The sequence below is a fragment of the Fringilla coelebs genome (assembly GCF_963513975.1).
Source record: "Fringilla coelebs genome assembly, chromosome: 3".
Classification (NCBI taxonomy): Eukaryota; Metazoa; Chordata; class Aves; order Passeriformes; family Fringillidae; genus Fringilla; species Fringilla coelebs.
The window spans coordinates 66,041,896-66,069,763 of record NC_140030.1 but is presented as its reverse complement, the minus strand read 5'-3'; the positions used below and the strand labels follow the sequence as shown (position 1 = coordinate 66,069,763).

Genomic DNA, 27,868 nt, shown 5'->3' with positions numbered 1-27,868 from the left:
TTCTTTACTCCTGTTTGCATTTAAATCAGTGATGTGGATTGTCAGTGGAAGTTACTATTGTATCTCCTGTCTGTTCTCTTATTTATTAATGTATATAACTTCATTTGTGGGTTAGGTGAGTGATCTCTGCTGTCCTTAACTGATGAGATTTTCTTATATTTTCTCTCCCAGGTGCAGCTGAGGAAGGCAGTGATGAAGAGGCTTTGGTGGGCACCAGGTATCCAGTCAGGGTCAACCCACCTCAGTCAGAAAACCAGACATTCTCAGTGTTTATCTGACTGCATAAAGAAAGTGACTAACAAGGGCACAAATAGTTAATCTGTAAATAGAGATTCAGAGATGACATGAGAGAGGACAGACAGCAAAGCATAGATGTCCAAGTGATGTGTGAGGTTTTTTTAATTTTCTCCTCCTGTCCAATGTACTCAAGACTAGCACAGCTAGTAATTCTGTGCAGCTCTCCTGGATTCTCTCTTTTAATAAGCAGGTTTCAATTTAAATGATACCTTTGTGTTGGCTGCACCACTTGCTGCAGTGCTGACACACTTGGGAAAATGAGCTGAGCCAGCCCACCCCTGGTGTCTGAGGTGTTTGGAAAAGCAGCTGATGAAAACACTACCTACCCCTTCTGAAGGGGGCTGCTGCACTCACAGGCAGCTGTTCTTTCTTATGTATAAATTTAAGTTGTAAGGACTGAAATTTTTGCTGCACATCATGAAAGTGGTGCTAAAGACAGAAGATACATTCCCAAAGCTATGTGAGCCAAGAATGATTTCTCCTTTTCTGGCCTCAAGAACACTGTTTGAAGAACACACAGCTGATGACTACTGAGAGCTTTTTTGCTTCTAAGATGCAAGAGATCTCTTTCTGCTCAAATATTCTTTTCCCCTCTAAAAGTAGTTTGGTTTTTTTTATATACCCCACTATTATTAATTTACACCTTGCCAGGATTTGTAAGACTGATTTTATTGCTGTTGTTGTGGGAACAGAATTCTCAGCCATATGGCATGACATCTTCATTTCTGCATGACAGGAGACAGGATCCATTTTACAGTTTTGCAATGCTGCAAAAAAAATGCCTTCATGAAGGATTTTCTTAGGGAAACTCCATATTAAAGTAGAGAACAAAATATATGTTTCTAATGAACAAATTCTTTCCCAAGGGGTAATTTTTACTGGAAAAGCTTAAAAGAATATTCTGGTCTTCAGCATAAATATAAAACTTGCCTATTACAATAGTGTATTTTTAATTTGGCTGAATTTAGGTTTGTTTGGTTTTTAAATTTTGTCATTTGGTGGGCTTTTTGGGGTTGTTTTTTGGTTGGTTGTATTGTTTGTTTTTTCCCCAACTGCAGAAATAACAGAACAGAGGAGAGAATCCCTGACCCAGGACAGGGGAGGTGCCACAAATTGTCATGTGCATACTGATGGTCTGTGTCCAGTATTTCTAACCTAGCAGGGCTGGTGTCCCATAATCTATCTTGGTTTTGAACACGTGAAGAGCCTTTTCTTGGTCTAAAAAGAAATAATACCACCCATACTAAGATGATTGTTTCACTGTGAATGTTCCCCTGAAGATGAAGCCCCAATAGCAGAAGGATTTCTACCCTCTGATTCTAATTAGATGCATCAATCTTACATCTTCTCTGAGAAAATGAACTGACATGTTAATAATACAGCTTAAGGGTGTTTTCTAATGAGAATTTAAACTGATATGCTATCAACCAATGCCATCCATTCTGGGCTGAGCAGGAGGGTGTCCCTCCTGATGTTTTGCACAGATGTGTATTTTGGACTGAGACATAATCCTTCTCATGAAAAGTATCACGTTGGCTTTATGGGGCCTGACAAAATAACAGCACAAGAGGCTGGTTAGTGCTTGAAGGTAAAGGTTGGGTGGAGAAGGGAGAGAATGCCCACCATTGCCTTGTGCATGGAGGGACCAGAGGTGGCCACACACTGTCCCCAGCGCCCTTGGGACAAGCCCTGTGGCTGCCATTCTGCTGCCCACGTCAGGGGCACAGCACTGAAGGGTGACTTTTGAAGCTGAGAACCTTCCTTACAGGGGGCAGCATCACAGAACTCTGGTGCCTGCTGCCTTGGCAATCGAGGCACACAGGGTGCAACTTGTAGAGAGGAGCATTTGCATGAATTATTCTCAAAGTCAGGCCCTGGTACTGAGCTCTACCTCCCTCTTCTGCTGCCTCCTACTCTACAAAAATATAAGTAAAATGTTTATTTCTTTTTAAATGATAGGTTGTCTGGTTTAATACGTGCTTTAATCTAGTAGGCTCTTCATCTTAAGACACATTTATTGTTCTAAATACAGGACTTAATTTGACTTTTTCTGTAGTTAAATTCTTTGCTAACTGCTGAATTACATAAATAATAATATTTTCCTACAACTTATTTGTTAACTATCCTTTCACAAACTGAGGGAAAAGGTCATCACTTTGACACTTATACTTGACATTTGTTAGAGTTTAAAAATAAGGTCCAAACAAAACCCAACAACTAAACATTAAAGCAGTGCCAACTGTTTAGTTATGATAAGGAAACAGAGTTGTTAGGACTTCACACTTTTTTCTCCTTTAAGTGTAGCAATTCTAACACAGTCATTAAAATAACTTGCATTAATGCAAATACCTGAAAGTCAGAAAGTATATTTTCTACCTTGTGCTGCTGAATACCAAATGCTGTGGTTCAGCTGAGCATGTTGACTGAAAGGCACCAAAAACCTGAAGACTAATTCACAGTTCTCCTATTTGACAGGGCTTCATGCATTATTGCTGTTCTGTAATACATATACACAACATTTTAAATAAAAAAAAAAGGCAGTCTGCTTCTCAGCTATCAGATTTACTATCTGTCATGAAACTGAGCAGGATTCTAGACTAAAATCACTCAAGATGGAAAACTAGAGAAAATATGCAAGATTTATGAAGAAAAAAACTACTGCTTAATCTCATTTATATAAACTCTAACCACACAGAGAAATAACTAGGACATAGAAATTGACTACCACAGCTTGCTCATGTTAATCTTCAGAATGAAATTTTCAGCATTTAGCAATGAGATGTGCCCTCCTTGAAGCCCAAAAAATTTGGAAAAATTCCATACTTTTTCTCATGTTACTGCAATATATATTCCTTTTATTTATTATAGTCTCAGAGGAAGAATGTTACAATGTAGTGTTTGAAGCAGCATTTACTTGGCAGCAGAGGACAAAGGATGCATACAAACACAGGCAGAAAAACAACTTTATACATAACCTCATATTCAGAACAAAAATAAAATCCACCAAATTCACTACTGATTTCTTTTTATATTTATGTTGGGAGTATTTTTAAAGATTCTTTGCCTAGAGAAATATGTAGCTTGATAAAAGCCAAGTACTTTGCAGAGAACAGAATGTAAAGCTATTTCCAATACTACTTATGAAGATAGGTCTGAGGTAGAAAGGTGGTCATGGTTTTCCTCTTCTGTAAAATATGGGGTTTTTCTTCTCAGAATAACTACATTACATTTTAATAGGAGCCAGCATCTTCTCTTCTCACCTTGATAGCTTTGCTCCACTTGCTCAAGACTAATACTTATTTAGCATCTGAAAAGCTCTGTAAAAATGCCAAATCTACATCACCTTTGAGAGGTAAGCACTATCATCCCCATTTTACAGATGGGAAAACAGAGGCAGAGTGGTTAAATAACTTGCCAAAGGGTTCAGAAAGAACTGGCACTGGTGCCAACAGTAGAAGGTGGTCAACACTGTGCCTGAATCACTCCTTGAGCAGCAGCAGTTCAGGAGTAAATACTGTGGGTGCAAGACAGTCTGGCTGGCAAAACTTCACAAAGCCACTAGAAATTCCTGACCCGCTCTTTTAATGTCCCCTAGCATTTTTTTTAGTAGCAGTAGAGAATTTTACACCTCTTTCAATACCATTTTAAGATAGGGTTTTTTTTTCCTTCAGTAATAATTAAGAACAACACAGCTCTGTTTCTCTTTACTATACATGAAAGGTATTGCATGCAGTTTTACCAATTAAAGGTTGTCCTAGAATTAAAGCAAGTGTCCATGCAGCATTGTAAACTCTGTGAAGGCATTAAAATCTCTGATGATAATCTTTAAACTGGAGATCAGATGATCAGTAACATACTTTCCCATAATTATCCTTATCAAAAGTAATAAAATAAATAAATTATCTTAAAGATAAGGATGATCTGCAAGATTACAATGCCAAATGATAACATCTACGTGCACTGCAGTTCTGGAGAAAGTTCTGTTGCTAATAGTATTGGAAAGGGCTTTCTAATTGTCTCTTCATTTCCAAGAGGCAGACAAAAGAAAGGGATCTCACAGAAATGAGCTTCACTTCATAGACTGTAAATTCCAAAACTTGAAGCAAGTTTGGCCCAGCAGGGAACAGCAAAGCTTTGTCTCTGAACAAAGTTGGGAAGGATTACATTAACTTAGTTCTTACTAAAACCAACTTAAGCTATCATCTAAGTCCTCTTTTTAGCTATCTCCCGATTCAAAGTAAAGTAAAGCTTAAAAAAATAATCCTCCAAATGGAGTGTTGTCTGGAAATAACAAAAAGGAAGTTAAAAATACCACTTAGGTACATGAGGATGCTAATTATTACTTGAAATGAGAGTTTACCTTGTTTAATTGAATTAAAATGTTGTATCTTGCACCTAATGACAATTGTTGTTAACCAGTAACAATAATGCAGATTATGGGAACTTCATATCCCAGTGCTGAAAACAATGCAAGGATATTCTGAAATCTGTGTGGTCAGATGTTTAGCATACAAATAATCAGTACAGAATATTACATGTGTGAGAATACAACTAATATGTACTTTACAATGCAAAAGCAAAGAGCTGAAAGGAATGTATGAACGTAACGTTTTGCTCCAAACTCCTTATGCGGTTCTCTTTACGATTATCAAAAAGAACGTATATAAAGCCCCTGCCCCTTTTCCCCTGGCTGTATATTTATACAAATCAGTGACAAATATTCCACTGCTCGTTAATTTACAGTTGCATAGAAAGGGAAGAAGGAAAACCAAAAAGATACTATAAAAACAACATCCTTGTCTTTGGGTGTTCAGTGTTTGGGGTGGAGCACGCGGTGGGAGCGCACGGCGTGCCCCGGGGTCCCGTGCAGGTTGGCGATGAGCGAACGCGCGGCCGGCAGAGGCAGGACAGGGCTGTGCTGCGTGCCACGAGCACTGGCTGACATCCCAGGAGCACCTCACATGGCCTGTTGTGACGAGAAACAACGTCAGTACCACAGGTCGGCACACACAGAAACCTCTACCAGCCCTGGGCTCAGTCAGCCCAGGACTGTGATGTCATCTTACAAAACCCCTCTATTTTAAAAATTTACTGATATTGGCCTGAGGCTCAGCAAATAACTGCTGCAAACAGTTAAAAGAAATCTAAGCTGACAAAACTGCAGTGTTTAAAGACCTTGTTGAAGCGGTTGCCTATTCAGTGCAGACAGTTTAATTTAATGCCTAAGGTGCTGTGTGGCTCCTGATCCTTGTGCTCCTGAAAGTGGAGCTGTGGGCACCAGGACATATGGACATCTTTGCAAGAACCAGCTTTGATATTGCAAGCTGCTGCTGGCTTTAAACCCATTGGCCCAAATAAATGCAAGCTGGTTCCATCTGGACAGCAGCACAGACCTGCAGAACCATAATACCTGTGACAGTGCCTGACCTAGCAGAAATTTTCTATTACCTCTGATGTTCTGGAATCTGGCCTTCTTGTTGTATCAGTCTAGCTCCCAAACAGACCTCTAGAAAAAAGCCACCCCAGCCCCTTTGCTTTAATGGAACTTTTCACTTGCTTTACTTTGTTTCCAATGCCGATGTAAACGTGTCTCATACCTGTGGTCTGCCAGTGAAACTTGCTGCAAATAGAAAAAAAAAAGGTTAGAAATTTACATGATTCTGCACATCTTGCACTTAAAACCAAAGTTATTATCAGAAAAACACATACTACAAAACTTAAAAAATGACATCTTTAAAAGACTAAACATTTAACAAGAAATGTGTTGCATTTTAATTCTTCATAAACCTACTTTAAACAAATTTATAGCATTATAATGATATAGTTAATATGAATTGTTTCATATTCACCATCTGTAGCCATATCTTAACCCTTGAATGATGTATTTCAGTATCATCTGTTAAAAATTCTCTGTTCTGGACATGACTCAGATGCACAGACAAGACTTCTGCACAGTGTGGTACACCTGCCTACTTCTGAGGACCAATGACATAAATAAGGAAGGAAAAAGGGGCATTATGTCCATGATCAGTGGATCTGAAGGGCAAAAAAAAAAAAAGAGCCAAAAAACCCCAAACCACAAAACAAAAAAATCCACCCTTGTAAGTATTGCTGACCTTACCATATGAATAATTGCTTTATAAAGGATATTTGACATAAATAGAAAGATGGATTTCAAGATTAATTATAACCTGAAACCCATAAAAACAAATAAGCAAGACTACTATCTCTGTTGAACAGTCAAAACGGGATAAAAATTATCTGCATAAGGCTCAGATGCTAGTAACTCCTTGATGGAGGCTGTGGCCCTGGCAGAAGAGACAAGTAAAGATGAGGTTGTGAAGGAAGATTTTCACTTTCTGGTTTGGTTTTATTTATTTTTTTAAAATAATTGGAAATGAGATGTTGCACATGAAGGCTGTTTTGAAAAAATTGAGCTTGGATATATTAAAGAGTCTAAGGATGTTATTGTTTAAGGTTAGGAATACTGTGATGCCTAGAGAGTCCATGGAATCTACATAATTTAGAGTCCTACAGAACAGATTTGACAATTGTCCAGCCAGGAAAACAGATCCCTCTCAAATGGCCACAGGAAAAGATGGTAGACTTGGATAGTCTGTCATGATCTTCCTTAGCAAAACTCAGAGTCTAATGCACTTTGTTGGGAAGGCCAGACTAATAATCCTCATTCCAGGCTTCTAAAACATTTAAGATATGTATCTGACAGTTAAAAAATTTAATTCAAAGTAAAAGATGTTATAGAATGACTGAATGAGAGCAAACATAAGTAGCACCTACTAATTGGGGTAAGGTGGTTTAAGCTGACTATGGGGAAAAATCACATTAAATTTGGAACTGTGCCTTCTTTTAATCTTAAATGCTCAGACAGACTTCACCATGGTTTTCACAGGCAGATTCTCCTGTCTTGTTCAAGGTGTTTGCTCACAGAATCAGATTTTTTTTCTGTTTTCCAGTTCTGGATAACAGCCATCATTACCAAGCTTGTCCTAACACAATGCAATTTCCTTTAAATTCATTTGGGCCAAATGACCATGTAGCTGTATGGTCATATAGCAAGACAGTAACTTTCCAAACCAAGGACAAATGCTTGAGTTGCATTTTATTCTGATTTGTATACAAACACATCTTGGAGGTGTGCTGGGCAGCTGCACTAGTTGTTGACCTCAAATGGAGATGATCCTTAGAATCAAAACCTTAATTTGCAGAACAAGGGGCTCTGAATTGTTGAACTCATCAAAAATAAAAAAGGATAGCTGAAACAAGACCTTTTTTCCTAGAACCTCATTTACTTTTTCAAAACATGCAAGGTGCATCTTCTGTGATGCAGCAATGTGTGTTCAAGAGATAAAAGGGGGCTTTTAACAGGGCTCATAGAGTTTATAAAATAGCATAGAGTTGAGTCTTGGTGCTTCCAAAAGGACTGGTCAAAAACAGCTGCTCTCTGACTCCTGCCTTTTAAAACCGATCATTATTATTACATTTCATTTGAATCTTTCAACAATTTTGAGAATATATCAAAGTTTTCACTACTGTTTTTCTAAGGCAAAAGAGCTGCAAATATATATAGAGAAAGACATGCATATGTATAAATGTATTTTACAAAACCCACTATAATACATGAGATAGATTCTCACTTTTGCAAGTGCAGGGACACTGGAAGGAGGATCAGTGGAAATATATGTCAGCTGATACAGGACATGCATAGGAACAAGCTGGTTTTCCTTTTGATCTCTTTTTAATAGACACTGAATAAAATATCAACTTCCAATGCATTTAAGCAGGGAAAGGTGTTAAGTGCTGCATTCACAGATTTCCTCTGGTCTATTTAATAACTAGTTCAGTAATTAGTCTAAGGATTTTTTTTTTCAGGCTTTATTACAAAAACTGCATATGGAAATTCTGAATCTGCATTCACTTAAGTTCCACAAAAGGTTTTCATCGGCAGCTAGTGACATTCTAGATGTCTTTCCTCTTATTTGGGCACTGCTGAAAATTCCACATTGAGCTACAGGCTTTTCTTATAGTGAATTGATTCCACTTAAAACAAGAGCGTTTATCTACCTTCAATAGTAGTGTCCATTGAGGAATTGTAAGGGACAGAATTATACAGCTTGCATATCTACACAAGAAATCTCCTCAGAGACATTTATTTTCCTAGTCAGTACCACAAGAATAATTTTTTTTTTTTCAAAAGACCACCTCAAATTCAATATGATTCTTAGAGACAAATTTTGTTAAACTTACAGCAGCAAGCTGGAAATGTGTTGTTGATTTGCTCCATAACATCTGTTAGATCTGTGTTGGTATCATGAGGTGGAACTAACAAGTCATCTGCAGATGCGACAACAAAAAAATCATTTTTGCAACAAGAGGAGAAGGAAAAAAAAAAGGACAACAATATTCTAAAAGGCATTCTTAGCCAACATTTCAGTTAATTACTCCTTTATATTTCACAGGAAAACAGGTACCTGAAACCTTTGTTATGTGCAGCAACTATCATCAATAATTGCCAGCCTTGGGAGAGGACATGAAAGTTACATTATTGATTTGCAGTCAAACTCATTTCTTTTTCATTAAAACTTAGCCATTGCATCCAGGACTTAACTAGAAATTGCCAGCAAGGAACAGTATATAAACATTTACAGTTAAAATAAATAAAATTACAAGATGAGGGAATTAAGCTCAATAGCTACTCTACTAAAACTCTGTTCCAATTGCAGAGGATTTGTCATGTAACTTTCAGAATCAATACACCATTTTTTCTCTGAAAAAAATCCCAACATTTATCTTTCAGATGGTCTTTATTCCATAAGTACCAGCCATTTCAATAGTGCTAAAACCCCCCTTGCCATCTCTTTGAAATATGATGATTAAAATTAGCCAAGAGAATGGTTAGGGAACATAACTGGCTGTGTTGTTGGCAGTTTTATTGGACAGCATCTTTCATACTGCATGAAATCAGACTCAAGTTCCATGTTTTTCCAGATAAAGTAAAAACACAGGTTAATGCTGAATGAAAAATGTTCAGTACGCAAGAGAATATTTTTCCTGTTTTCTACAGAAACAATATTTAATCTATAATACAAGGCTTAAAAACAGAAACTGGAGGAACTTGTAGATAAGATAATTTGAGAAAAATATTTTCTGTTTTCCCTTACTTTTGTCTATGCAATGGTCTGTAGCTATTTCTGCTAACTCACGGTGAAATCAATGAGTTCTGATACCAGAGAATCTAAAATAATCTTTCAAGAGAGAAAGAAATCCCTTTATGTGCAGAGGCTGTACCCATAAATATTGAATTATTCTTAAAGATGTGAACCTTTTGGGAGTGGGAACATCAAAATACCAGGATAAGCAGAGGTTACACAAAAATTTATAAAGCAGACACTAAGTGTAGATGATGTGATTTGGACATTTGGTCCTGTAAGTGACAGATTACTTGGGTCCATGTGTGTACTGAGGACAAACAGCTCTTGGCTACTTCAGTCCAATGAAGTCTGGTTCCCCTTTCAGTGAGGTTGGATTTGCCCAGTAAATTCACTTGGTAAGAATAGCTGGAACCAAGGAGTCTATTGAGAACAGTGTGTAATTCAGAATCCCCTGGGCTCTTAGGATACTGCAGCTCTTGGCAAGTGCGAGGAAGCAACACCTCCAGCTGCACGGAGCAGAAGCATCGCAAAGATCGTTCCTTTGGATTTACAAATCTGTCCAGAAGGTGCCAACAAACCTATCCAGTAGTCACCTATGGCCTCATGAGCACGTGATCTGATCAGAAGACTCACCTGTCTGATGGAACTGCGAGCTTGTGTCCTGCTCCAGCGGGAAGCTGAGGGCAGAGTGCTGGGGCGAAGCACAGGGAGAGGCGCCATTGACCCGGGAGTCTGACTCGGGCTACGGTAAAGACAAGAAGACACAAATTTAGGTTACTTGTATCCACATAATTTAATTGCAGCCATCTTGTTCATTTCTTTTTTTATGTGCTTGTTCTTGTCTGTTCTCCAAACTATTCAAAGTTGGCTTAAGTCTATACAACTAATGAGGGGTAAAAAAAAAAAAAATCTTGTTAATAGAAAATCTAGACCTAGGAACAGCTCTTAAAGACTCCCAGTTGATGGTCTTGTTAAAAACAACTTTCTATTGCATCACAAAACCACAATGTAACATACAACACACACAGTATGTCCAGGTTCCCCATCCAGCTCTGCAGAAAGACTCCACAATGGGATCATTTAGGTTGCATTTATCTGCATGGGTATATACACACATGTACACACACAAACAGGACCCATAAAAACCTTTACAACGATGACTAAGCATGCTTAGAAACAACTGTTCAATTATGAACAGATTTGTAGAACTCCAGAATCAAATGAACACTCAAGACAGATTCAAAATAACTTCATTAAATCCAAAAAGTGGTAGCCAGCCATCATTCCTGCTGATGCTGCTTCTCAACCTTGTGGATGACACCAAATTTGCAGGAATTTGTACCACATAAACTCCTGAAAATTATGAGAAATAACTTATATCCTTTGAAAAGAAGCTTATCTGACTTCTTAAATTCACTTGAAGAATCATGGAAATCAATATTACGTTTAGCTGTAACCATGTGTGTGTTTGAGATTACATTTAAATATACATATATGAACAAAAAATAAGAAAGGGCCATAGCAGCTCAGAAATATTGGAAGGGACCTTATTCAGGCATTTTTCCCTTATTTTCCTTCCTTTCTTATTCTAAAAATTCCTTTGAGGAAGAAACTGGTACTACAGTATTTGAACTCCAGAAGTGATTATTCTGAAAAAAACTAAGTGAAATAATATTTACATCTGAGGTAGATTTAAAGAAAATTGTTGCTGCTCTCACTTATCTTTTTGATTGCAAATCACGAGATTACTTCTGAGCAGCTTAAGAAGCTGTTATTTAAGTAAATCTATCAAAAGCAGATACTGAAGTAGTACAAAAGATCATTGCTTTTAAGATCCTTTGGAAAATGAGCAAGTAACTAAAACAACTATGAGACTTGATGCAGAGTTAGAATACAGAATGACTGTTAATTTGTGCACAAGTTTGCTCCTTTGCACTTCACAGCCTTAACTGAAATACTCAATTTCTTGAGATAGCTTCCAACCTAACAAAAACAACCTTCAGTAAAACTCCTCTAAATCTTATCTCTTTCAGCACGACAATACTAAAGGCCAGCTTGGACTTAAAGAATAAATCAAGAAATTTTAGTCTGCATAGGAGACAAAGAAAAATTGAAATGTTTTTAAGCCAGAGGAGGATTTCACTGTCAAGACACTTCTGTGAACAGTGAATTACTATCAGGTAGTTAAGTCATTTGCTGCTCAGTACCAGGCTTCAATCCAGCTAAAGAGTCTAAGTAAAATGAGTGTGGTGATTTTAAATCAGAGAAGCCTGGGACTGCTTAACCCAGGCAATTCTGTATTGCCAGGAATCACTGTCTGAAATGCTAGAGCTGTAGTGGTAAAGAGAGGAAGCAAATTCTCCACAGGTGAAGAGTCTCTTCAATACAGAACAAGAGAACTAACTCCAGCAGCAGTCACTGATTGCCCACCCCACAAAGAGATGAACAGAGAGAATGTGAATAATCCAAAATGCAAACTTGCACCTGGAGTGGGACAGTCTGCCTCTGTCCCTGTTCAAGAAGCAACTATGAATAAATTGTGCACAGATGAATGAGGGTGAATGAGAAGATCTGTGCTGGACATAAAAAACTGCAGCACAGCAATACCTAGGCTCAGCCAAGGAGAGTGAGGCACTGCAAAGTCAACAGTTCATGTTGATAGACAGTAAATGCCTACAAACTCAGGTGATGAGTTAGTCAAGGTACCACTTGTTCTATTGTAAGTGATAGAAGAGCACTGCAGAGCACAAGGACTGTCAGTGGATAACCTGAGAGAAAACTAAATATACTTGGAATACCTTACATTGATGTACCATATGTTGCTGTAGCAGTCAGAATGAAATATTGCAGCTGGATTTAAAAACAAGTCAAAATCCACAACACTATCATCTTCTAATCAGATGGCAATGCTTGATTACTTTGTTTTCATTTAAATACACTAATAAATGATAAACTGCATAGTTTAAGTGACTGCAAAAAAAAAGAAAAGCCTAAACAAATCAAACTCTTCTTCCAAATTAAGAACAGTATTGTTATGCAGCTGAAGAGTGGGGTTTGGAGCAGAAAGTGAAGGTTTGTCATAGTGGTGTAATTGCCTTAATATAATAATCAGATACTGGAAAATGTTCAATGCAAACCAGTTGAGGATATGGCATGATTTAACAATTTTATTGTTGAAGAACTTGAGAAAAATAACAGTAGAAAATCACATTGTATTTGACTCCAATTATATAACACCTACAAAATATGAGCACTTCCATCCTAACCCACTTCAAGCATCCTGAAGTTTGTGTATCCTTATTCAAGACAACTCAGCAGAGAGCCCATAAGTCAGAAACCAAAAGCAAATAGCTCTAGATGTTATTATACACCTGCTGCTTCCTCTTAAAAGAAATAAAAGCAGGGATACTGAGCATGCCTCTCTAGGAATGAGGGAGAGGTTTCCACTCCAGTCTCAGGGAGTTTTCAAACTTCTTTTTAGGTAAAACCAAGCAAAGATATGAAGGGACAAATAAGTCTTTCTCCAGAAAATGATGAAGTCTTGGTTTGTTTCTGTATTACAGCAGTTTTTTAAGCATTTCAAAGGAGATATTTTTTGCAACCAGTTTTAATCTACAATGCCTTATTTCACTATGCCTCCTGCTGGTGTCCTGCTGGTGTCAAGAAGAGCCTGAAATGCTCTGTGGCTTAATGGACAGCTAAGACATACCTGCTCTTTCCTTGACCTCTGTTGCTTTTGGTAAAAACCAAACTAAACCTCAGTGTCCCCAGTCTGAATCACAAGAAACCTCAAAAATGCCAATTTTACTACCACATTCATTACAGATGTTTCTTCTTGCTCCAGAATTTTTCTTCCAACTACAAAAGAAACAAACTCTCCTGCACTCTTCTGATAAAGCCCTTCTGCTTCCAGCTGGAGAGAGAGTTGCAGCCCCTGTTTACTCTGTCTGATCATACAGCTGTTGACAGATGATTTTAGCTCCCACTAACTTCAATATCTAATCCTATATGACACCTCTACTCAGTAGCTCAGAGAAAAGAGAGAAAAATCTAAGCAGACTTTAAATGCCCTTCATAATAGGTCTCACTTTGACTTTGCAAATGCAGTATCTATAAAGGCTGAAAAAAGGAAAATGAGAATGGATTCTTTGTGTTTTCTCTGTCTGATTAACATGTTGGTATCAAAGCTGTCACATGCCAGTTCTGTTTCACCTTCCTCTTTGGCACCCTAATCAATCAGACAGACAAAACCGACAACCTTCTGTGACAGTTACCAATCCTTTGGGCTTGCTAAAATAAAAATAGTATGGTAACCTCAGAATTGTGACCTGAAGTAGACAAATGTGCACTGAGGATGCATGCATATTTCTGCTGAAGGTGCTCTCTAAAGAATGTCCTAGAATGCTCTCATCTAGATTAAGCAGTTACTACATGAAAGTTTCTAAATTTCATTAACTCTCTACCCCCATATCTGTGTGTAGACAGGCTCGCTCCAATCTTTTGCAGAAAAAAAAAAAAAAGTCCCAGTATTTTATACTCAGTGGTATAAAACACCAGCCAGGAGGCTAGTGGAGAAGAGGAATGGGGAGAGTTGCTGTTGATAGAATAGACAAACAGATGGCATGAAATGCCAGCCATGGCAAAGATATTGATGTAAGACAGTTGTGTCCTCTAATACTAGTAATTATATTGTTGTTATATATTTTGAAATTGAGACTTAAGAGTATCTTTCTTGCAAATCATCCATCTCATTAATAAGAAAAGGTATTCCTTTCATCCCCTAAAAATAACTGGGACAGTCAGTAAAAGCAAAAGAAACAAAAAAATATAAATAGGCTTCCAATAAAGTCCTTCCCCAAGCAGTGAAAAGAGATAAATGCTGTCCCAAAAGGTAGCGGCCAAGCTGACAGAGCAACAAACATGCTGAAAAGTGGTTATTTTTTTTCAGAAAGGGGGCAGTAATAGAAATCAGTGTTGCTTCATAATTCTATCAATGTCAAAATAAATTTCAAAGAACATTACAGAAAATTTAAATAATTTATACTTTCTGAATCCCCATCGGGGAGTAGCCCCAACATTCTGGAAATAGCTTGTAAATTAAGTAATGGTATGTACAGAAAGGCACATTGAAAAGCCACAGACAGGTTATATAAGAAATAATGCAGATCTTCTCATATACTTGACTCTGTATGAGCCACTTTATTAAATGACAGAGTAGAAACAAAGACCTTAGGAAATAATATTTGGAACAATCAGAAGCATGGCATGACTCCCACAGAGACAGGACAATGTGGACAGAAAGCAAAAGAGCAACAGTATATAGTAAATGAGTTGTAAACAGTCCGAAATATTGAAAAATGTCACCTCTATTCTGCTTTACCCTATCTGAACCCAAAAGCTGCAGAATGCCTAGAAAATTCCAAAGGCAGAAATGATACAATTTACTGTCCCTTCTCCCATACATTTTATCACAACAAAAATGTATACCCTAAAGGTGTTACTAAGAATGGTGTAAGAATTCCAAAAAGGTTACAAAATTGCGAGATCATCCTCAGCTACATTAGGGAAAGAAAAAAAGGGGTTTTAAGGGGTGAACAAGTCTCTGCTCTAAGCACTAAGTTGCAAGGAACTGTGGGTTTGGCAGAACTTCTCTGTTCTATTCAACCATGCTTCTTTGCAGACTTTAAAGCCTTCTCTGAAAGACCAAGTATTGGCCACATATCCCAAGATCATTACTTTATAAATTATTATTAACAACACACCAGTTGCTATCTTTCCTATGAAATATTACAGCTACTCAAATACTGATTAGAATGCTAGAATAACAGTAGCAACAAAAAAATTTACTCTCCTAGAGGGGTAGGGAAGTCATTGGAACAATGGAACAGAGGCATCTAAATCCTATTGAGCCAAACCTGCCTGGAAAATTGACAAAGTCAGCCAGTGAAACAAACAGCAAATACCTTAATCCCTGTAATGAGAGTATGATCCACAGCAGCTACTTAGGCCCTTTTAATACCTGGTTTATGTAGCCTGTTTCTTGGCTTAGTTAAATCCCCTACTACATCTGACTCATGGAAGGCAGTAAGTCTGGGTTTGAGCACAGTAAGGCATACTTGTCTTACTGTACTCAGACCCAAATGTAATCATTAATTAGAAGAAAATATTGATACAAATTTATCTTCCTTACTCAAGCTTCCACACATGATATAATACAAACTACCATCTCTAACAACATCTGTGTCGTTCCTCTTATTGCGGTATTATGGTATATGTTGCTCCTGTTATTTCTATAAGCCAGGTGTGCACATGCTGACTTCCAAAGGATTCAGCATTCCTTCTGCCAACAAGGAAACCCTATGATCCCCAGCTACCAGCACCTGCTAAAAGTCTTTTACCTCCAGCATTTACTTGTGTGAACCACTTTGATGTAGCTTACTGGTCTAAATATGCCACTCAAGAGGGACTGGATTTTTAATGTAATTAATTGCTCCTTTGTATTTCAGACATATCTTTGGCCATCTGTCTCTGGTATGCTAAGAGAGGTCTGAGTGACTAACTGTGATAAAACATAAACATATTATTTAAGGAAAGTGTCTGGTAAAACTTAAGTCAAACATGGAATGTGGCTGGCATCATTACTTGGAGTAGCGTCTGTATTTTCTTCCCATGCTTTTAAATTAATGAAAAGCTATTGCTCTTGTTTGTGTTATTCTCAGTGTTCCCTAAGTTCCCATGATCACTCCAGCCTCGCAATCATTTTCTGCTCATTTGACATTAACCATGGGTTGTACTAGAGGGTAAGAAAAACCATCTCATTAGAAATGACTGATTGCAACAGACCAAGAGTACATGGCGAAAATATCTGCAGTAAAATGTCAATGCCTTTGCCCCACGAGGAAATCCACTGTGCAGAAACAACATGGGGCAAAGCGTACAAGTACCTGCTCGAGTAGCTGCCGTAGCCTGTGAAGCTGAGACTCCAATTGTTTATTGTGATCTTCCAATATTTGCATCCTTGCTTCCAGGCGACCTTTATGCTGCCTCAGGAGCTTAGCTTCAGCAATGAGCTCGGCATCTTCAGAAGCATGCTGAGGTGACACAACAGAGTCAGGAGGTGACGCAAGAGGGTTTATTCCTCTCCGAAGATGTTGCTCCTTTAGTTGCTCGTATTCTATCTGCAGACTCCTGGGATATTGAAAAGTGGAGGAGAATGACGACTTGATCAAGTAAATGAAAATAAAAGACTACTTAGAGCAAACAATGTTAGCATCTCCAACTAACAACACAAGTAGCTCAAACAAAGACAATGTCTTGACTTGTGTTTTATGGGGGATTGAACAAAAGGCAGTGAAGTAAAAGTGAAACTAATTTATTTCTTCACAGACACCTCCCTCTTTTAACAGAGCCAGCCTATGCACAATATATGCCTTGATTGTGGATTGTTGTTTGGGTTGGTTTTATTTTTTTGCTAAAATCATAACTTCTAGGTCTTTCCCATCTTCAACATAATACATGCATGACTCAAACAACAACAAAATGACAATTCAGACACCAGTACGATGATAATGAGACCTTTGCTCTTCCTCAAGGTCAGCAATGATGCGCTCCAACTCTCCCCGCTCTTCCTTCTCCACTGACTTGAGTATCTGAGCAGGACTCTGTGGCTGACTCACAGGTGACTCTCCTCCCAGCGTCTGACAATACTGCTGGATAAGGGCATGTTCATCCTCTCTGAAACAATAAAACAACACAGATAAAGACAGAGCAGTAAAACATTTATTATGTGAGCAAACATCTCTATCAAGCTGAGGGATTTTGTTTGTTTATGGAAAAAGACTAAGTGAGAAGAAATTAAGCCTGAAAAACATACTGAAAGGATACCATATAAACATACAATGTGCAGGGAAAAAAAGATTAATCTATAGCAAAGGATCATTTTAGTTTAATCTGTGCATAAAGAATAAATGCTGCAAGTGGTTTGAAAAGAAGAAGTGAAAACAAGAATCAGTGGTTTGAAAAGAAAGAGTGAAAACAAGAATCAAGCAATCAAAGATGACTGATTTGAAATGCCTTAAATAAAACAAGCATCTTCTAGATCAATTTTTTAACAATATGTGATATTTTTGAAATTTTTAGGAGATAATTTTGGTTTGCTCAGTTTACCTGATAAGATTAGAGAACTAAAAGTCCCATTAAAATTACAGGAAAAAAGTTCCATTTTTTTCCCCTTTTTTGATATACACATACAAGACCTTGAAATTCTGCATTGGTAGTTGATGTCCTTCTTAGAGGTTCAGGGACAGAAATAAACTATAGCACTGTCCTCCTCCTGACTCACATGAAATTACCTTCTGGTAAGGAGATACAGAAGTCCTGACACTTTCAATTATGCTTTAATACCCAAGTGAATTGGGTTTTGTACAGATGTGCCTTACTTTCCAAGTTGCTGGCTTTTCTCCATAAATAAAGTCAGATGGATGGAAAGTGGAAGACACCACATCCTAAAACCAGTTTACTTGCTTGGTCACTCAAGAAGGATGAACCAACAAAAGAAAAACATATACTATTCATTTTTAAGAGAGAAGCTGTGCAGCAGTAAAAATGATGAAAAAACCCTCCTTAAATTATTTCCTTTAACTGACTACAAACCAGACACTGCACACCTTATGATATCATGAAGTTTTGGCACAAACTTTACCCTAAGGATCTCCTACAGTTAAAGCATGATCAGAGCAGAGTGATACATATATGGGCAGTATATACACACATATTCAGATATTATTTAGAAAAGAGACCTTTTCACATTAAAAATATTTTATGCGCTAACTTTTTTCCTCCTATTGTTAGAAAGTAGCAGTTGCAAATTCTGCTATTCACCGGTTATGGAATGAAAAGTATCCTCGAAATCAGAAGTTCACTATATGCAAAGTAGTTATTTTCTAAATAAAAGTGTAAGGGAGATTTTCAGGAGGCTTTAAAAAATCTCCTGTCAGTCAATTTAACATCTTTCATCACAGAATTTCCAAATGTACTGTCTCATTTGAATGAATAGTAAAACCAGTTATTAAGAAAAGTATACCCTGGAAGAAAGAGCAGTTATTTCTGTGGTGAGAAACAGTCTATAAATAAATGCATGTACAAGTGAAACTCATTAGGTGCCTTATAGGACGTGCATATGGATTGGGGGGGTACCTCAGAAATAAGTTCAAACTCTTGGGACAAAAGGAGAAAATGCTCATGACAGGAACTGATGAGAGTTGCAGAAATACTGTTTGTGAAATGAAAAATCTTAGTTTATCCTGTTAAAGTACCGTTAGCTCAGTATATCAATACCAATTTAAAAGCATCATCAGTATTAGAAACAAGACAAAAAGGCCAAAGATTTAATAAATCCTGATTCCTGATGTGTGTCTCATGGAAAAGTACTTCTATCATTTAGCAAAATGATTTTGTTCTTTGTAGTACTGCCTAAGACAAAATTTGTACTGAAGACTAATCTCATGGTAGAACAGCACCAAATTATTTCTTCCCAAGGATAACTATTCACTATCCACCCAAAGTAGAAGGCCCCACATGGCCTTCTACTTCCCAACCCATCATCGAGACCTGAAAATTTAGACATCAAGTACATCAAGTAACACTGTGCCTGCTGAAAAAAATCCAAAAAAGAAAATATATAGCCTGTGACAGTTCTGTCCACTAGATGAAAAACCTAATTATTGAGTTTTGCTTTTATAAATGAGTAGAAAGTTTAAAGAAAATAATGTACATTCACTTATTTGTTAGCTGTCTTGGCTGTTGTCAGTACAGAAATGACAACATGGATCCTCCCTGCAAAGGAATAAATTTAATGAATTTTTCATTAAATACATATATATAGAGAGAGAGAGTTAAAGTAGTTGGGGTTGCAGGTGCATTTAAGTCCTTACAAAAATAGTGATAACCAAGAGTGCTAGCTGAAAAACAAACAGAAAGAAACAGATCAGTGTTCCTTTTTCCTCCATTATCTACAAAACAAAACAAACAAAAAAAGCACCTTTAACTGCTTTATCTTCTTCACTACCTGAGTGATCTCAGGGAAATTCATAATCACTATTGTTTTTCATTAATACTTCATGTCTACTTAAAATTTAAACAAAGGCTAGTGCAGTTAATGGAGTTTGGATCAGGTCCCAATGTGATAATTAAAACCTCATTGTGCTTCTATACCCTTTAGTCATCCTGACAAAAATACCCTACACCCCTTGTAACAAAATTTTTGCCAAAGTGCTGTAACCCCTCTGGGGGCTTCAAACAGCCCTGCAAAATGTGCAGAGTACGCTGTGACTGAAATGGCCACAGCGAGCCAAGAGTGATGGCAACTCAATGTCACCCCTTGGGCAAGCACAGAAACAGAGTTAAAGCAGGCAGGTGAGAGAACACAGCTTTATCATCTGGGCTTCAAAACACTGTTTACATGTGAATTTCAGTGATAATGTGTGACCACACATACAGCCTTCTTTTGTGCAAGGGTGTTGATGATGTCAGGAAACGTTCACTTGATCTAGTTTAGTCTGGTTATTTTTATTAGGCATCAAAAAGTTGCTCTCTAAGTTTTGAAATAGTTCATAAACAAAATTTAGGACACCTAAATGGGATTTTTAAAAAAATATGGCTCTGTAAAACTGGATTTATTATATTTACTGGAATTTGTCAAACCTGAGAATCTGTCAAGATTGTGCATTAGGTTTATCCTCAATTTTCAATGAAACCTAAAAAGGCTTTTAAAAAAGAGTTTACACAGTAAATGTTTACATACTGTATTGTGATCCAGTAGATGAGATCAACACAGCTAAATACAGGTAATTTTATATTTTGGTCTCAAAGTTATTCAGTCTAGAAAAAGCTTCATTTCCCTTCTCTCCCACTGGTTCAGAAAGCCTACTGGAGAGGCTGTGAATATTGATTGCTCTTTTTTCAGGCATCACACGTTGCAACTGACAGCACGCCTATCCTCACCGGCACTTGATAAAGGAAGTCTTCTGAAGCAAAACTGTAGTTTCACCATGTTTTCTACCTTTGGTCTGTCTTGCAAAATTACTAGTTTGAAAAAAACACAACCTTGAACCTGAACCAACAAACCTCGTGACTTTAATTAGGACAGATTCATTAGTAGCACAGGAATCCCAGGACAGGGCTTCAAATGACCTAAAACATAAGGTCATTGTTCTATGCCAGGCAAATACTTTCATTTTGAGAATCTGGGACATTGATCTATTGAAGTGGTAGGAGATGGTGATCAGCAATCAAAACAAAAGCATCATGTAAAATTTAATTGCTCCTTCTTTCTTGGTGGTTGTTTTATTGAATACCCTGTGTGCTTTGAGGAACAACTAGAAGTACACAAAGTCCTTTGACAGCAGAGGCTGCAGTTTCTATTCTGCATTTCACCATAGTAAAAAGCAGTATACAAGACATCCCAGAAGGTCAGACTTGAAAGAAGTACATCTCAGAGGAAAAGAACACCCCAACAAAGCCTAGGGAAAACAGCCTTTGAAGGATCTTATTCTCTCTGTGGACCTATATTTTCAAGATGTCTGTTCCAAAACATGCATTGTGCATAGAGCAAGCAAAAGGCAAATAAAGCTGCATATAACCTCTCTTTTATTTGACCATGTTGTAGGAAGAAAATATAGATTTCTTGACCACCACTTTTCATCAGTGCATTATTTTATCTGATTAAGAAAACTGCTAAATTTGATTTAAGATAGGAAGATGTGGCTATTTGTGAACTTGCCTCATTGACAATTTTAATTTTTGCTGTAGCTCTCATACTAAGCACCATGTGTTCTAATCCAAATAAAGTGTACCTCGACCTACTGATGCTATGAGACATATTAGAATAAGGATGCAAGAGGTACTCAAAAATACTTTATCTAATTTACTTGGTCTTCTCCTAATTTTACCATCTCATGAAATGAATTTTTCCTTGTAACAGGATACCTTTTAACCCCTTACATCATGTCACAGTATTCAGTTATTACATACTGGGGCTCCAGTTTGACTTACACCACATTAAGTAGCAGTGCCAGGTAAAAGCATCAATACCCTTCACTTCTGAACCTCTTCCTACTTCTGAACCTGAGTGCAGAGTCCCCTAACAAATAAAATTTCAGATAATTTCTAACTCTGCCTTAAGATGAGTGTGAAATAGCATCAACAATGCTGTGGATGTGAAGATAACTGCTAGTAAAGGCACGAACCAGAAAACAGCTATCAAGCATCTGCATTTATTCTGAAAGTATTTATACTATGCCCACTGCAATTCACTTCAGTGAATTTAGTGTGCCTAGCCTAAACACGTAGAACTGTCTAATGTCAGGAGAAGATGAAACGAAGGGAAAACATTTCTGTTCAGTGTATTTGTACCAGAAAATTCATGCATGAGAGCATTAGAATGCTTTTAAAGAAGCTGGACATACTAAAGTAGAGACTGTGCCTTTTTTTTTGCTATCTACAACTATTTTTCTGATTAAGAAAAAAGCATTTTTTAATGGACTTCACATATCTTTTGAAAAGCGGAGGGTTGGAAAGGCTTAGTCAGAAAGATAAAAGTCACAATGACATTCAAGAAAACAGGTTAGTTAAAACCCAAAAATTATCTTTGATGAGTGCTTTCTTAATCAAATGGCATACTGCAAAATGTTTCTGAAAATAAACTTATTATGTTTAACTAAGAGCAGAAGTTCTCTTATTCAAATGTAGATGACTTCTTACATGTAATCTCTGAAGCATGAAGAATATTAAAAGTATTGCGAACTTGATAAGACCAAAGAAGTAACTTTCAAAATCAAGTGCAACCCTGCCTCTGTTCTATATTCACATTAAACTGAAGGACTCGTCAGGACCAATTAAAAAAAGATCATGAAGCAGAAATCCAATTATGAGAAGCAAGAATTTGATTTCCAAATTAGTAATTGTTTCCTGAATGTTTGAAATAATACTGTAAAAAAAAAAAAAGGCAGTTTGGCTCAGAGGTCTACATCTGAACTGAAAAAACATGCACTCACATTTCAAATTGCTCCTCTGAATTCTATCCATATAGGAATGGTTACACCTTCTCCATTTCTATGTTAAGTGGCATTTAAAAAAATAAGAATAAGTTTAACTATAATCCTAAACTCCCAACGTTTCAGCAATTTCTGAGCCAAACTGGGATACAAACTTCACAGCTCTGTAGTTCCCTGGAAGAACCTCTCCACCAAGAAGGGCTGTCAAGCACTGGAACAGGTGGGCAGTGGTTGAGTCACCATCACTGGAGGCATTTAAGGGAAGTAGATGTGGCACTCAGGAACATGGTTTAGTGGTGGACTTGGACAGTTGGATTAATGATCTTAAAGGTCTTTTCCCAACCTAAAGGGGAAAGGTCTTTTTCCAACCTTAAACTTTAAACCACAGGCCTTCAGAATTTTGAGTATTTCAGTACTTATGCCTTAATGAGAGCACTCATTGTAATCTGCAAATAAAACAGAAGGTGCCATTGTGTACAAGGTTACTTTCTTGCCCAGATTTTGTTTGTGTAACAGTCCCCTGACTGAGACCCAAATTCAGAGGTCCCTCTCACTCGTTGGTACGCAAGCTTTCCATCTTGATTATTTTTCTAAGGAAAAGGAATGAAGGGAAATTGCTTTAAAATCAACAGCTGATTTGCCAGTAAAAAGCAAGCACACACCCTGCCTTTCACCATTGGGATGGATGGCTGTTTTGTCTTTGTATATGAGTAGGCTCATTAATTTCAAAATACACAACTCAAGTGTATGAGCATTTAGCTGCCTTCAAGTTTGCAGCCTTCCTGCCAAATGACAGTGTGTTTGCTCTTCTTTCTTTGTGGAAGGGAAATCAAAAGGGAATATTTTGGCTGCATTTTTCTCACTGGTGAGTGTGCCAATAACAGAAACACATTAAAACAGTTTGCATGAAAAAGTTTTATTTGGTATGTAAATAGAGTTAATTAATCAGGAAAGAGGCAACATTTAAAGGGGATCACATGTGTTTCTTTCAAGCGAACTATTTTAACTCTCAAATTGTTAGTACACTAATAGCGTACTACCTATCTATAGATAGATAGAATAAATTCATTATTAAATTTTAAAACAGTAAATGAAAGTATTACTGAGACCAAAAGTATTTTTTAACTAAAGCTGAACAATAACAATTTTAGTTTTCCTCTTTAAAAATGCTGACGGTATTTGTTAATAACTTGGAAGAGGCAGAGTCCAACAATGCTGATTTAATCAACTGAACTGATGATAAAGTTAGGTCAAAAATTTTGTTTCTGCATTAAAAAAATTATTTAATCCATCAGCAATTCAAGGGGTTCTATGTTTTCCAAGCATAGACCTAATGCATTTTAATTAGTTTTTATAATAAAGGTGACACATCATTTAAAACAAAAAAAAAAGAGAAAATTGGTAAAATTAATGTAGGACTATGTTTATTACATAGGACAATTCCAGGTTCAAACAGATGGATCAGCAGCCAGAAAATTGAAATATAAATAAGAAGCAGCAACACTGTTCTCACTTACAAGAATCTTCAAAGTACAGATGATTTTTTATTTTAATAAGACAGTTGTCTAGGGTCTAGCAAAAGCCAAGAAAAGGATTATTTTATTTTATACTATGATAAAAGTAGAGAAGGAATACAAAGTAGAATGCACAGCGCTGTGGCCTTTTAGGAGTCACATGAAATATGGTCACTATGGCTGACAAACACAGAGATCCCACACACCATCAAGTGAACACCACCAATTTCTACAATTGGTGCTTGAAATAATTAAACTTAGGGAGGCATCCTTGGGCTCACACTTATTAGCTGCTCTCATTGGCACCAAGTCCTGTGTTAGGACTGCTGAAGATTTTAGCATGAACCTATAACCAAAGCTCCTGAGAGGCACAGTGAGTCTGAGTTACTTACACGCTTCCTGTGGTGGAGCTGCTGTCCATGAGGAAGGAGCCATTGGTCCTTTCCATCTGTGCAAGCCTGAAAGGCAGGGAAAGATCACGACTTTCAGACAACATGCTGCACAATTTAAACAGTGGCAGTGGGAAAATCAATTCTACTTAGAAACAGCTCAGATATGGCAATCTTTGTATACAGGATTAGGAATAAACTCCTAGATTTTGTGATGAAAACCTATAATCCAGAGGACTTTTATGAGAAACTTGTGCTATCATTAATTAATTCTACTTGCCAAACAGCAACAAAAAAGTGCATTTTCTCCCTCTATCATAATTATCATTAGCATCACCACAACTCGTATGGCAAAATTAGTTAAAGAGATGTTTTCACAGATGGTTCTCTTTTTGAATTTTCTAAAGCTGGACTAACAAAAGAGGATGAATCCTTTTTAAATATAGCACATGCAACATCTGAAATTATGCTGAGCAAATAATACCACACTGTGGACAGACAAGTCCTGTAAAATACCACAAAAAGCAGTATAATTACAGGGAATCGTTGCCTACAGTTTCTCATTTTGGAAGCAATTAATCTAAAAAGACCAGATTATTGGACTGCATATACAAGGTCACACAGTTCTTTAAAATCAAAGCAGAAATTTTCTATCTGTTCAGGTTTCCAGGAAATATGTGTCTTATGTGCATAAGAGATGTACATAAAATTTAAGAACACTTAATGCTCTACACATATATTCAGCTGCACCAAATAAGGCCATTTCCTTTACTATAAAGATATCTTAATTTCACATATATTTTTGCAAGTGCATTATGCATTACTATAGACATCTTCAAGCTTCCTTTTGAAGGGTGTGTACAAGGCTCTAAAGAACAGGGAACTCTGGTGACTTTTTAGAATGGAGTAAATTGCCCTTCTCTATGTTTGCTACTATTCCTGAGGTTGAAGAAGAATAAATGAAGGCACACACTGGATGTTGGCTCGGTTGTCTATTCCACCTTGGCTGGGGTGGGACATTGTGCTCCAACATCTTCCCTAAAGGGAAGAGAATCTCTCAAGTGACTCAGGACAAATCAGATCATCTCTGCTCTAGGACATCTCAAACAAATCAAGTTCACAGTGAGCAACACTCTTACAAGTCACCTTTATAAAGCTGCTAAGCTCAGCATCTTTAAATCTTTTGATGAAACAATTTTAGAAATTAATCTTCATAGTCCCTTTGTCACATAGGGAAGTAGTACAACCCCCATTACTTTTAAGAGAGAAGGGCCTGCCCTGAATCCCTTAGTGAGCTCCCTTAGCAGCTCACAAATGCAGATTACACTGTTATTGTCACATTTAGGATCTCCATCATTAATGAGGATTTGCTTGGGATACTATATGGAACCAGCAGGTGGTCATAATCAGGGAGCACAAAGAGACAGGGAAGGGACCCTAAAGTTGCAAAGAGCCTTCAAGGTAGGATAAAACCTGAAAGCTGAGGAAGGAAATTAGAAGCAACTCAGAGGTGACACAGCACAACAGAACAGGGAGATGGTACCTCATTCCAGGCAGGGGATTTTGTGAACAGAAATGTGGGAGTTGAATGTTCTCCAACCAGTGACAGTGAAGGCTTTAAGCCCTAATATACTGTTTCTCCTGGGCACTGTCTTATTAGGGAAGCCCTGATAATATTTCTTTAGAAATGCTAAGCTGCAAAGACTAGGACAATAAAAAAGATTTACTATTTTATATGCAACATATACATAACAGATCCAACTAGAAAGGACACAATAAAACTTATATGAAAGACACAGAATTATGTCTTCTTTTTCTAGATTTAATTTCACTAGAAGAAAAAGAATCCTGAGTAGTTTTAGACAGATTACCTATGAGTCAATTAGTAGTAAATTGTCAATTTTGCTAAGCAATGTTGGCACACAACAGGTACAGATTTAGGTTTGTATCCTGAATGATAATTCAGAACTGCACAGTCCATCTTCAGCTAATCCCATCCTAAGCAGAACTGGTAATAGGTGAGGGGGAAGAGAGGGAAAACATTTATTACACCCAGGATGTCTACTGATCCTTAATGAGACACCAGATTTTGAGCTTCATCTGGGCACAAAAAGCCACAGTATTGTGGCACCACAGGCTGAAAAGAGGACACAGGTAGACAGAAAATTCTTCCATCTCTCTAGAGAAATTTTTCTGGTTCAGGGGTTTTAACAGATTACAACATGGCCTAAGTTATAGATTCAAAGAAATGTTGGGTGATTAATATGAACGACATGTTTCAAATAACTGAAAGCTCTGTAATAACTTTGTATGTCATTGTGCTATACTACTAATGAAGCATGAAAATATTTGCTGTTGGGGGACAAAAAAAAAAAAAAATAGGCTGACTGTGGGTAGCCCTTCAGCTTTATTTCCTGCCCTATTTTCTCATGCTGCAAAGATCAAGTGCAGCGTATCCTAGGCATTTAAAAAATTGGTCTGAAGAATTTTAAGGTGCCCATAAATAAGTCTGCTATTAATTTAAACATGTACTCTGAAATTTTATTCAAAGAAATGAAAATTTAAAATTGTTTGTCAGTTTTGGAGATCAGATACAAGAATAAAACCACCCAAAGAAAAACCTAGTCAGCTCCCATGGTACTTATTTTTGTGAAGGTGTCTCTGGTTAATGTTTCACCATCATCACACCCTTAAATCCAGATGAGAGGAAATGGCCTGGAGTGTTACCAGGGGAGGTTTAGGTTAGATATTACAAAGTTCCTTCTGTGAAAAGCTGGTCTGGTATTGGAATAGGCTGCCCAAGGAAGAGTTGGAACCACCTTCCCTGGAAGTGTTCAAAAGGCATGTGGGGGTGGCACTTAGGGACATGTTTTAAAGGTGAACACAGTCATGCTGAGTTAATGGCTGGGCTTGATGATTTTAGAGGTCTTTTCCTGCTTTAATGATTCTGTGACCACCATCTCTGAATGTACACAAGTGAGTTAACAAAACACAGAGACATTGAGATGGACTTGGCATAACAGACATTTTATCACAACAGGACAGGGTGATCCCACAAAAGCCACAACATAAAACTTCTGTAATTACAACCTATTCTGCTAAAAGCCAACAGTAATGAAGAGTGTCAGCCTATCACAGATCTGGATCTACTATCCTACTGGGAAAACCTATATATAGAACAAGTTCAGTTTATTTCAAAGGTTAAAAATTTAGAAAGAAGCCAGTAATGACACTTTGCAGAAATAATGCAATTTTGGAACAGCTTCCATTCTGTATGAGACATGATAGATTTAACACATATATTTTACTTTTGATATGATCGTAATAAGAACCTAATGATTTAAGAACATTTGACTCACTTCTAAGTACAAAGAAAGATATCTTTTTAAAAAATAATATCCAACCAGTAGTGTGTATTAAAAACTGCAGGAATCAACCACTAAATG

General features: G+C 37.2%; 1 protein-coding gene across 4 annotated transcripts in view; it reads right to left on the bottom strand.

Annotated features, from left to right (window-relative positions):
- Nucleotides 1–2,397: 2,397 nt before the first annotated feature.
- Nucleotides 2,398–27,868, bottom strand: part of UTRN (utrophin) — a gene marked incomplete at its 5' end in the record, with an annotated part of 335,751 nt that continues 310,280 nt past the window's right edge. For 2 of the 4 annotated variants that reach the window (XM_084203642.1, XM_084203641.1), the window contains 7 exons: nucleotides 2,398–5,263; nucleotides 5,895–5,917; nucleotides 8,563–8,649; nucleotides 10,101–10,209; nucleotides 16,412–16,655; nucleotides 17,043–17,201; nucleotides 24,426–24,491. In XM_084203642.1, coding sequence (XP_084059768.1) covers nucleotides 5,255–5,263; nucleotides 5,895–5,917; nucleotides 8,563–8,649; nucleotides 10,101–10,209; nucleotides 16,412–16,655; nucleotides 17,043–17,201; nucleotides 24,426–24,491 — 697 coding nt within the window. In that variant the 3' untranslated portion in view covers nucleotides 2,398–5,254. The remainder of the gene's footprint in view (nucleotides 5,264–5,894; nucleotides 5,918–8,562; nucleotides 8,650–10,100; nucleotides 10,210–16,411; nucleotides 16,656–17,042; nucleotides 17,202–24,425; nucleotides 24,492–27,868) is intronic. The other 2 variants (XM_084203643.1, XM_084203644.1) reach the window with 2 other exon arrangements.